General features: G+C 34.6%; 1 protein-coding gene across 2 annotated transcripts in view; it reads left to right on the forward strand.

The window, feature by feature from the left end:
• FLT3 (fms related receptor tyrosine kinase 3) overlaps window positions 1–12,317 on the forward strand; it is a 74,556-nt gene that overhangs the window by 24,739 nt on the left and 37,500 nt on the right. For both annotated transcript variants that reach the window (XM_074303579.1, XM_074303580.1), the window contains exons 6-9: window positions 7,669–7,796; window positions 8,876–9,015; window positions 9,114–9,267; window positions 10,572–10,740. In XM_074303579.1, the coding sequence (XP_074159680.1) occupies window positions 7,669–7,796; window positions 8,876–9,015; window positions 9,114–9,267; window positions 10,572–10,740 (591 nt within the window). The remainder of the gene's footprint in view (window positions 1–7,668; window positions 7,797–8,875; window positions 9,016–9,113; window positions 9,268–10,571; window positions 10,741–12,317) is intronic.

Below are 12,317 nucleotides of genomic sequence, written 5' to 3' on the forward strand. Positions count from 1 at the left end.
TTGAGCATAGTTCCAAATTGCACTCCAGGATGGTTGGATTCATTCACAATTCCACCAACAATGTATCAGTGTCCCAGTTTCCCACATCCCCTCCAACATTCAACATTATCTTTTCCTGTTATCCTAGCCAATCTGAGAGGTGTGTAGTGCATTTCAAGAGTTGATTTAATTTGCAATTCTCTGATCAATAATGACTTGGAACACCTTTTCATATGACTAGAAATAGTTTCAATTTATTCATCTGAAAATAGTCTGTTCATATCCTTTGACTATCAATTGGAGAATGGCTTGATTTCTTATAAATTAGAATCAATTTTCTATATATTTTGGAAATGAAGCCTTTATCAGAATCTTTGACTGTAAAAATGTTTTCCCAGTTTATATCTCAGGTCTTCTTGACTTCAAATTCAGCTTTCTATCTACTATGCCACATTGCATCAATCATTGTCTTTACTTAAAGAAGTACATAATTATTGACTTTAAATATAAAAAATGTAAGATCACAGATTTAAGAATATGAGTTTGAAAAGTCTTCAAGTCACCTACTCCAAATCTGTACTGAAGTCTATTTCTTATTTACCAACATCCCCAGTGAATGTTTATCCAATTTTTATTTGAAGAGCTATGGCAAAGAACAGTATCATAATTTCTGAGGTAGCTCAGTCCACTTATGGATAGCTCCAATATTTAGGAAACTTCTCCTGAATTCAAAACTAATCCTGTTCTCTCTACCTTCAACCCATTGCTCTTAGTTCTGTCTCCTATGGCCAAGTAGAAAAAAAAATTCAATTCTTTTTCCATACAACAGCCCTTCTACACAGGTCCCATACTCCTCTTTTCTGTAGGGTAAACATTCCCAATTCCTTAGACTGAGCCTTTAATGGTATGGTTTGTAATCCCCCACTATTCTGAGTCTACTTGAGATTCATTTCATCAATGACTTTATTAAAAATATATGGTACTGTGCACTGATCTCAGTCTTTTAAATGTAGTCTGACCAAGCTATTACTTCCCATGAATTTTTTTAAACCTCTACAGATTATGTTAGGGGTTTTGGATTTTCTGTTTTTATCATATCATTGTGGACTCATCTTTGATTTGCAATCCATTATAACTTACAAATCTTTTTTATAGGAACATGTTGTCTAGACATGCCTTTCCCATAATTGCACTTAAGAAACTTATTTTTTGATCCGAGTATAAGACTTTATATTTACTTCTGTTAAATTTAATCTTCCTTCAGACTTACATCCTAATCTGGTAAGATCTTATGGAGCCTGACTCTTATCCATCATATTGTTTATTCCTCCTGATTTTGTGTCATTTGCAAATTTGATGTTTATTACCTATGTTTTCATTCAAGTCACGGATATGTTAAATAGAATAGGGCCCAGCTTTCTTCTAAACTAACATCACATCATTAATGAATATTCTAGGAGTCTAGTAATTTAACTAGATTTGAATCCACCTAACTATCCTATAAAGAAACATATGTCCTATAGAACACATTTCCATATTTTCCCACAAAAACAGCTTGAAAAATTTTGTCAAATGCTTTACTAAAATCTAGAAAAATTCTATCTATAGTAATCCTCTGATCTCTTGGTCTCTCACATTTGGCCAAACATAGAATAAGGTTGTCTGGTGTGTTCTCTTTTTAATGAATTCAGGTTGCCTTTTTGTGATCACTGTTTTCTCTTATATTCACTCACTAACTAATCCTTTAATAATATAGTCTAGAATTTTTTCCAGGTTTCAAAGCCAACCTCATTGGTTTTTAGTTTTCATATTTCTTTCCTTTTGAAAATTGCAATCCACTTGCTCATCTATAGTTTTGTAGTGCTCTTCTGTTCTCTATGGTCTTTCAAAAATGTTGGCTCAACTATCAAACCTTCTAGTTTTCCCAGTATGTCAAAGGTGACTTTTAACATGAACCTGAAGATAGCAAGGTATCCTCTTATTGTTTCTCTATTTGTATGTGATTTCATTTTCATACAAATCATTTCCATTCACTCCTTTCAAGTCAAAGAAAGCCTAGTTTGTTTTTTTCTGTGTGGCTCTGAAGGTTTAAACTGGGCCTCAGAGATAGAAATTATAGGGAGATATATGTACTCAGTATAATTTTATAACTGGAGATGTGATTTCATCAATTCAGGAAGCTATTTGTTGGTGAGGAATTCTATCTACCCATGTGATAATGTGTTTACTCTGCAACTTATGGTTGTAAAGTTGAGTGGGTACACTCAGAGGCAAATTGATATGCAAAGGTTTGAACCTAGATTTTCCAAATTCTTTATTGCACCACACTTTTCAATATGGGAAGAATGTATTGTCTCCCAAATTACTCATAAATAGAATGAGCTGAATTATGAGGTAGAAATGCTTCTTTTACTTAAAGGGTTGAAATAGAGAATGGATGACAATCAGGGATGTTATAAAGGAGATTCTGGTATGGAACAGAAAGTTGGACTAGATGACTTTTCAGGTTTTTCTCAACTTTAAGGTATAATGATTCTAGAACTTTTTAGCACCTCACCAAAGCGCTATGCTCTAAATATTTTTATCACCTTAGGCCCTATCAAAACTTAAATGTCCTGTATCACTTTCTCAGGCCTTATCGTATAAGTTTGGTATGATGATAAGCTATTTCATAATTATATGTTAATTGATGGCCATTACCACTCTCAGTAACTGATGTAGAGTTTTCAGGAAAAGTGACGGGGGAAATATTCTTGGGTAGGGGGTCTCAGAGTCCCTTAAATTATATTCTGCATCCAAAATGCAAGGTGAGCCCTGAACTATTTTACAACATTTTTCATTATACAAATGAAATATTTAACATGAAAAAATTTCGAAACAAAGAAGCTGATTCTCTGAATGCCTGATTTGATAAGAGGAGGTGATTTTAGATTATAATATCTTTATTTAAGTATGACACTTTAAAAAAAAAACATGGAGAAATAAATTACTATTTAGTCAAGATATTTGTGTTTAGCCAATATTAATTATTGCAAATTGAGAGCTAATTTTAATTCGATGACTATTTATTAAGAGCCTATGATGAGCTAAGTATCATATTAGATATTGAAACGAAAAGTAAGATCACATAGCAGGAACTGGAAACTGAGTGGATCAACATCATTTGGAGAATGGCTGAATAAGTTATGGTATATGAATGTTAAGGAATATTATTGTTCTATTAAAAATGATCAGCAGGATGATTTCAGAGAGGTGTGGAGAGACATATGAACTGATGGTAAGCGAAGTGAGTAAAACCAGGAGAACATTGTACACTGTAGCAGCAAATTATATGATCAATTCTGGTGGATGTGGCTTTTTTCAACTGAGAAGTGATTCAGGCAATGATCTTGTAATGGAGAGAGAGCCATCTGTACCCAAATAGAGGAGTGTGGGGACTGAATGTGGATCAGAACATAGTATTTTCACTTGCTTTTTTTTCATTTTTTTCCTTTTTGATCTGATTTTTCTTGTGCAGCCTGATAATTGTGGAAATATGTATAGAAGAATTGCACATGTTTAACATATATTGGATTACTTGCCATCTAGGAGAAGGAGTGGGGGGGAAGGGAGAGAAAAAAAATTGGAACATAAATCTTTGCAAGGGTAAATGTTGAAAATTATTGATGAATATGTTTTGAAAATAAAAAGCTTAAAATTAAAAAAAAAAAAAAAGACACATAGCACCTGCCCTTAAGGAACTTACATTCTCTTAGAGCAGTAAAGTATGAAATGATGAGATTTTTATTGTTCACACTTCTGCGTCATCACTCAGAAATAGAGGGAAGCTGAGCTTGACTAAGATGGATTGTAGAAGGTAATCAACAGAAGTTTTTCTCAATTTTTTTTTTCATTCCTTAATATACTAATAAATTGGTAGGTATATTTGGTACTAAGAATGATGTTCTATATCAACTAATGATAATTAGTATCAGAGAATGTGGTTTGTGTTGGTGGAAAATTCAAGTGATTTATGGATGAGGCCTTTGGGGAAAAAAAAAAAAGGGAACTCCATGTGGGATGACAGAATGGACACAAGACAGATAATCAGTTCTTTTAGCCTCAGACAACAAAAACTGTCGAGGATCTAAGGAGCAAAAGAAAGACTATGTAGAGAAAATTTAAAAAAAACTTTAAAAATACTAATGTAAGGGTCCCAGTAACTGTCTCCACTACCACCACCACATTTTCTGACAGTTTTCAGATGGAGGGGCGTGAAGGAAGGAAGTGGCTTCCAGTGTTCAGAACTGAAAGGAGGAGGAGGAAAAGGGGCAGGGCCTCCTTTGAGGTATTTGTTCCTCTTGGACTTGAATGTAAAGGACAGTTCAGGAGAAAGCATGTGACCTGCCTCTGCACCTGCTGCAGCTATCATGGGCACTATTCATCCTCATTCTCCCCCAGGACCAGCCGTGGAAAGAAATGAAGGAGGAGCCTGGAAAAACCACAACTGCTACTTCTACCACTAGGTTTTCCCTGGAGGCCTGGGTTGAAGGATTGGAGAAAGAGATGAGCCTCCATTATTGCTTTAGGGTTAAGAATAGGGAGGAAACATAGCTACACCCATTACCTCCCCTATTTTTCTTCCCCTCCTTAACTGCTGTTGGAATGGGAGAAGAAAAGAGAACATGAAGGAAGGAGTGGGAAGGGGCCACAGGGGAAGTTTAGAGAAACCCTGAAATGGCAGTCTATTAATGACAGTGATCAACATTTGGCAGCTGTCATTTAAACTACAGTTCATTTTTTCTTCCTTGTTTCCACTGGGCTAAGAGAAGAAAACATATAGCTTCCTTTCTTACTACTTACTACTTACTACTACTATTGCTTGGAATGGGAAAGAAAGTACCATTTTCAGCAGGGTATCACTGCATTAATGAATAGCATCAATTAAAATAATGGGGAGGGGGAGAAGTGAAGAACTGCTATTTCCAGATTTTTTCTTTTATTATAATCAGTAAACAACTTCCACTTCTTTGAAGTTTACAAATCAAAAATTTCTACTCAACCCAATTTATGTCTATTGACCATCCCATTCCCCGCACTCCTGATCATTCTTGCTTCTTTTTCAAGGACATCAGCCTGGGGTCAGTGTCTTCCTCTCCTCACTGACTCACCTTATAGTAGTAGAGGACATCCAACTTGATGAATACTATATCTTTTGTCTATTGTCAGCAGCATCAGTGACTCATGATGAGGTCATGGCATGTGCCATTTAGAACAGATGGAATATAAGTGAGAGCACTGGCAGCTATGCTTTTGTAAAGCTTCTGGTGACTGTCCTATCTGCAATGAAGACACAAAAGTTTATTTTTATCATCGTCTTAAATAATTTTCTCTGAAATGAAATCTCTTGTTCATATTTTAAAACCAACAACATTCGACAACATAGGTAATTATGGAGATCACTTTTTCCCCAAAGATTTGCCAAAGATCAACATGCAATGAAGCATAAAACTAAAAGATATTACCATTGTCATAGAGGATATCCTGCATAGAGTCCAAATAGGGGAAAGATTCTTTTAACATCAAAGATCTCCAAATGCTCTTATTTGTGACTATGTAATAGTTTTAAGTCATGCACATCACCAAGACACCTTAGTGAAACCTACAATCATTTTTTTTATTATTAAAGCTTTTTATTTTCAAAACATATGCATAGATACTTTCCAACATTCACCCTTGCAAAACCTTGTGTTCTAAAATTTTTCCCTCCCTTCCCTCTACCCCCTTCCCTAGACAGCAAGTAATTCAATATGTTAAACATGCAATTCTTCTGTGCATATTTCCACAATTATCATGCTGCACAAGAAAAATCAAATAAAAAAGGGAAAAAATGAGAAAGAAAACAAAATACAAGCAAACAACAATTTAAAAAGTGAAAATACTACATTGTGATGCACACTCAGTCCCCATAGTCCTCTCTCTGGGTGCAGATGGTTCTCTTCCTCATAAGACCAGTAGAACTGACCTGAATCACCTTGCTGTTGAAAAGAGTCATGTCCATCAGAATTGAAACACTACTGAATCAAAGGGTATGCACAGTTTGATAGTCCTTTGGACATAGTTCCAAATTGTTCTCCAGAACAACTCCACCAACAATGTACTAATGTTCCAGTTTTCCCACATCATCTCCAACATTCATCTTTATATTTTCCTATCATCTTAGCTAATCTGAGAGATTTGTAGTAGTACCTCAGAGTTGAAACCTATAATCATTTGAAAGTTACCAGTCTAACCATCCATACTGATAAACCATCATTTATTAAAAGCCTACAATGTTCCAGACATCATATTAATTGTTGGGGTTACAAATACAATAAGTATAATGATCCTTGCTCTCAAGAAGCTTACATTTTAATAAAGGGAGATAGCATATATGTTTTATATATACATACATAAATTCATAAGAATATGTAGAAGAAATACAAGGTAATTAAGTCTAAAGTAGTTAGGTGATAGCAGTTTAGAGAAATAGTACATAGTAGAAGGGTGATAGCAGTTTAAGGAGATCAGAAAAATCTTCATGTAGAAAGGAATTATATTTTTTCAAATAGTATTTTATTTTTCCAAATACACAGAAAGATAGTTTTAAACATTCACTCTTGTAAAACCTTTTTTTTTCCAAATTTTTCTCCCTCCCTTTCCCCTCCCTTCCCTGAGACAGAAGATGTGTTAAAGAATGTACAATTCTTCTATACATATCTTCACACTTATCATGCTGCACAAGAAAAATCAGATGAAAAAATTTTAAAAATGGGAAAAAAGCAAACAAATAACAAAAAAGATTGTAAAAAACCCTATATTGTGCTCCAAATTCAGTCCCGAGAGTCCTCTTTCTGGATGCAGCTGGCTCTCTCCATCACAAGTCTATTGGAATTGGCCTGTATCACCTAACTTAAACATTCATTTTTATAAAACTTTGTGTTCTAATTTTTTTCTCTCCTTCCTCCTCAAGACAGCAAGCAATCTGATATAGGTTAAACATATTTCCATAACATACAAGAAAGAAAAAGCAAAAAAACAAAGGTGAAAATACTATCCTTCTACTCATATTCAGTCTCGATAGTTCTCTCTCTGAATGTGGATGGCATTTTCCAACCCAACTCTCTTGGAATTGCTTTGAATAACTGCATTGTTAAGAAGAGTCAAGTCCATCACAGTCGATCATCACATAATCTTGTTTCTGAGTACAGTGTTCTTTTAATTCTGCTCACTTCACTCAGCATCAGTTCATGAAAGTCTTTCTAAGCTTTTCTAAAATCAGTCTGCTCATCATTTTTTTGTAGAACAATTTTATATACCATAACTTATCCATCCCAAATGATGGGTATCCACTTAATTTCCAGTTCCTTCTTGTTGTTTTAAAAAATATTTTCCTTACATATGTGAGCATTAAAGCAGAGATTTTATGATTGCTGATCATAGACATTGTGGGAAAAAATTCCTGTTTAGGTATTGGTTGGACCTGGTGACTTCTGAAATCTCTCCCAAAGCTGAAAATCTATAATCCTTTGTTGTTCTTAATTATACTCTTTTATATCAGGGAGTAAATATTTATCTTTTTCCTTTGCTTAAATACTCAGTTGAATTTTTAAAACATTTTAATAGTTTTTTATAAATTCAATCAAATGTTATTTGTTTTTTTAATTGCAGCTGCAAAAGAGGAAGTCAAGCTGTCATTAGAAAGAAGGAAAAGGTACTTCATGAATTATTCGGAACAGACATATGGTGCTGTGCAAGAAATGACTTGGGCGAGAAATGCACAAGGCTTTTTACACTAGGTAACATTTTCATGTACAGTGTGCTAAATTTATTATTGGACATGACCATTGCTTAGAAAATAATCTAGGTTAAGATCAACATGAAACTGTTTATGCTCTCATTTAGCTTCAGAATTCCAATAGTTATGTTTACCTTCTGAAAAATAAATGCTGGGACTAAAACATTGTTTCATGGGATTGGGTTGTCCAAGGATCAACCTTGTTAAGCAAAGAGAGAAGCTCTTCACCAGAAAGATGGTCAGTATATGAAATTTTTTGTCTAAGGCAACCTATGAAATTGATAAAGAACATAGAACTATTGTAAATATTTCCCATCATAATGGGGATATTTATAAGAAAGTCTTGGGGATAACCAATTATTTCTTGTTAAGAGGCAGCAGTTAAGAGGCAGCAGTATGGCTCACTGAATAAAGAGCTGGTTTCAGAGTCAAGAAAACCTGAATTCAAATCTTATCCCTGACACTCACTCTGTGATTCTAGGCAAGGAACTTAACCTCTTAGTGCACTAGACTCATCTCTAAAACAATGGGTGGCAGAACACCTGGCCAGGTGTCATCTGAATTGGTTAAGGTAGTTTCCACACTGGGAATTTGTAAAGGGCTAGAACTGAGCAAATGCACTTGGATAATGGAGCACGTGAGACTAATTGCCAATTGGACAGTTCTCTATTAACATGATTGAAGGTTGACCCTCCCCAGCTGTTCTGTGCTGACTTGATTGGTGGGACAAAGAGGGGGAAGTGACATATGGGTAGAGTAGGAGGAGGAAATTGGGGCATTCTTCTGGTGGTGGGGGAGAGGAAGGTCTTGTAGAGATTACTAGATCTAATCCCCTGACAGCAAGCACAAGAGACCAAGAATAAAGACTTTTGATTAGCCTGACTCCAGCTGATTTCTGGGAAGACAGAGTTCCAGCAGGAATTCCCAGTGAAAACATATGTCTAGATTTTTTTTTTTAAAGGAGTATAAGAGATGGTTCAGACTTGATATCAGATTGTCCTTCAAAAAGGTCCAGATATGGTATGTGAGGAAAAATCTTTTTTTCCTCCCTTGCTTACATCTGATATTTTCATTTCCCAGATTTAAATCAAAACCCTGAAACAAGTCTACCACAATTATTCATCAAAGAAGGAGAACCCTTGTTGATAAGATGCAAAGCTGTTTATAAAAATTATGAATTCAGGCTTGCTTGGAAATTAGAAAACAGGACTTTAAAAGAGGTAATAAATCAAGCTCATATTATGACAAAATAAGTGCAATGTCCTATTCACATTGAATGGAAAACAATAAATGTCAAACTTGTTTGATTCAAATCTAGGGCAGCCATTTTCAGATGAGTGCCTATTCAGCCAACAGAAGTATGATTCGGATTTTATTTGTTTTTATGGAATCAGTAGGAAGAAGCGATTCTGGGTATTATACTTGTGCTTCATCAAAACATCTCAGTCAATCAACTTTGGTTACTGTCTTAGGTAAGCCAAATTTCTACTACAGCATTAGATTATATTCGTATTCACCTGTCTGTAGTCTTTTGAGTGGGTCTACAAATTTAATGTGAGGGTCACAGAAGCAGAAGTAGCAGATGGATTAGTTGAACTGTCTGCAGATCCCTACTTAACTAGGTTAGGACCAGAGTTAGATATTAGTTTGTTAGAACTAGAACATTTATTTAGGGTAGTTTTGTGGGAATATTGGAAAGAATTGTTGACGAGAAGGATGAGCATTACCCAGAGTACCAAGAAAGATAGAAAAAAGAAAACAATAAGAAGTGATTCAGAGCAAGGAAAGCACAAGTAAGTTGAAGTGATTCTTCTACTCCTTGTCAAATTCATTGTGTGGTGTTTGTGAAGTGTCTTTGCTTCACTTGAAATATTTCAAGTTAGAGTACAACCTTGAACTATAATGAAAATGTAAACAAATATATCAGTTTCTTAATTGCTGATAACTAAGAGCTTCAAAAACAGAATAATTTCTTAAAACTGCTAATTAGATTTGCCCTTTCCATGCTTCTTCAATTCAACCCACACTTTTATCAGACTCTGGGAATACAAAAACAAAAAAGAAACAGCCCTTTCCCTCAAAGAGCTTATATTCTATAGCTCAACTGATACAGATAATCAGTAAATTAAATCTAGGGAAATAGAGGGAAACAGCATGTTTAGAGTATAGAATTAGAATTGTGGATCAGGAATAAGATATATTAGAAAAATATGTACTGCATTGGATTAACTGATATGACCCACAAACTGCCCTCCTAGGAATTTTCTTGCTCACAAATTATAAACAAAAAACATTAATTTACTGGTCGCCGTATATTTTTAAGTAGTTTTCTTAACCATAAAATTTTTCTCCTTGTAAAACTTTTTATTTCCAAAACATATTCATAGATAGTTTTCAACATTCATCCTTGCAAAACCTTGTGTTCTAAATTTTTTTTTCCTTCCCTTCCCCCACTCCCTCCCCTAGATGGCAACTAATTCAATATATATTTAAACATATGTGATTCTTCTTTATATATTCCATAATTATCATTCTGCACAAGAAAAACCAGATAAAAAAGAAAAAAATGAAAAAAGAAAATAAAATGCAACAAACAACAGCAACAAAAAAGTGAAACTACTATGTTGTAATCCACACTCAGTCTCCAACAGTCCTCTTTCTCTGGCTACAGATGGCTCTCTCCATCACAAGACCATAGGAACTGACCCGAATCACCTTGCTGTTGAAAAAAAAAATCATACAATTAAATGCATGTGCTCTTATTTTTTTTAAACAGAAAAGGGATTTATAAATGCTTCCACCTTAAATGAAGATTATGAGATTGATGAACATGAAGAATTTTGCTTCTCAGTACAGCTTAAAGCATATCCACAAGTCATATGCACATGGACCTTTTCTCAAGAGTCAGTTCCTTGTAAACAAAATAATCTCAAGGATGGTTTCAGGTGAGACAATCGCTATTAGAATGGGCTCCATGATTCACTTGCTATTTTGTTTTCTTAATGATTTTAGGAAGGCTTGTAGCTTGTGTATCAAAGTGAATTAAGTTGCTACAAGTTTTTTTTTTTTTTTTATTCATTAGAAATTGAAGATGGAAAGTTAAAACACTTAAAACAGTCCTGTAAGCAATTCAAACAGCATAAGACACTCCATTAAGGCAAATGAAGATCCTTAGTTTGGGTAGATTTCTTTTTCATATTTTTAATCACAACATTTCTGTATCTTATTTGAGGGGTATTTGCTATGATTTCTCCTTTAAACTCAAACATTCTATGATTCTTTTCAAACTTGTGTTTGTTTTTTCTTTATATCACGTATCTTTTAAACTCCCATTACCAACATCCTTATTTCTCTTTATATATTAATATGAATAAAGGGACAACAGGCAGTATAATATGCCTTGGGAGGTTGCATGCAATTCACTGTTATGAGGGTTTTGAGATTTCTGTGTGGCACTTCTCCTCTAGAACATTTTCAGAGAACTGAGGAAGTAAAACTCCTAAAACAGGAAAATATAAGTGGGGAACATTACATTTAGGTGTGTTAAAATAAGTTTCAAACCATGAAACAAAGTTTTCAAATTATTCAGAAATAAGAAGAAATGCAGAAGCTAGGTTATTTTTAAAGTTGAGTCTGCAGCTCCATTCTGACTCTTAGCACAGGGATATTTGATTCCTCCTTCTCCCTTACTAGCTTTGTTACCACCATTTTATAAATGCCTAGCTATGGTTTTTGTGGTATAAGGTGACATGTTGAATAACAGTAATGTTTATGCTTTTACTTTTGTGCAAATGACATGTCAGTACAGATCTAGGGTGGACTTGAGCCCTTTGAAACTCGTTTTGTTTAAAATGTTGGACATGCTTTCTTTCATTTATAGAAGTGATGCTGACTCATTTTTCATAAAGTATGCTTCTTGGGTAATTTTGATCATAGTGGTGATAGATTTACATTAATCTTTCCAGTGTCTCTCCTTTGGGCTCTCTGTGACAAAAGTTTGTTTGCAAGACTGCAAGGCATGAAGTATGTGCTAAGTGAGCCCCGTGATGCTAACAATTCAAATGGGAATTACACCCTGACCATAAGCATTGTTTTCTAAAGCAGAAGAAAGGAGTCCTTCCTTTGAAAGTTATGTGACCTTCTTCTCCGCATTATAGATCGGAGGAAATAAGGGTATAGAATATCACATATGCCATTAGACATGTGCAATGTTGGTTTGCTTTTGCTTAACTGTTTTGCTTTTTCATCTCTGTTTTTAAATCTTACAATAAAAGGAGGGATGTTTTCAGAAATGAGAATACAAAAGACATCAATTGAAAAGAGGATTTCTAAAAGATTTTTTTAAAATGTCTCCCTCTTATTGCCTAGGGGACGATTATTGTTTCTTGCAAGGGAGAAGTATTAGATGGCTGATTCCACAGAGTAAGAATCATAGCTCTTGTTAGCAGCAGGTATAGTAGTAATAACTGGTGAAAAGACTCTCTTTGGTACATGGATCATAGGTTAGCAACCCTTTTTATGA

The sequence above is a fragment of the Sminthopsis crassicaudata genome, chromosome 3, assembly GCF_048593235.1.
Source record: "Sminthopsis crassicaudata isolate SCR6 chromosome 3, ASM4859323v1, whole genome shotgun sequence".
Taxonomy (NCBI): domain Eukaryota; kingdom Metazoa; phylum Chordata; class Mammalia; order Dasyuromorphia; family Dasyuridae; genus Sminthopsis; species Sminthopsis crassicaudata.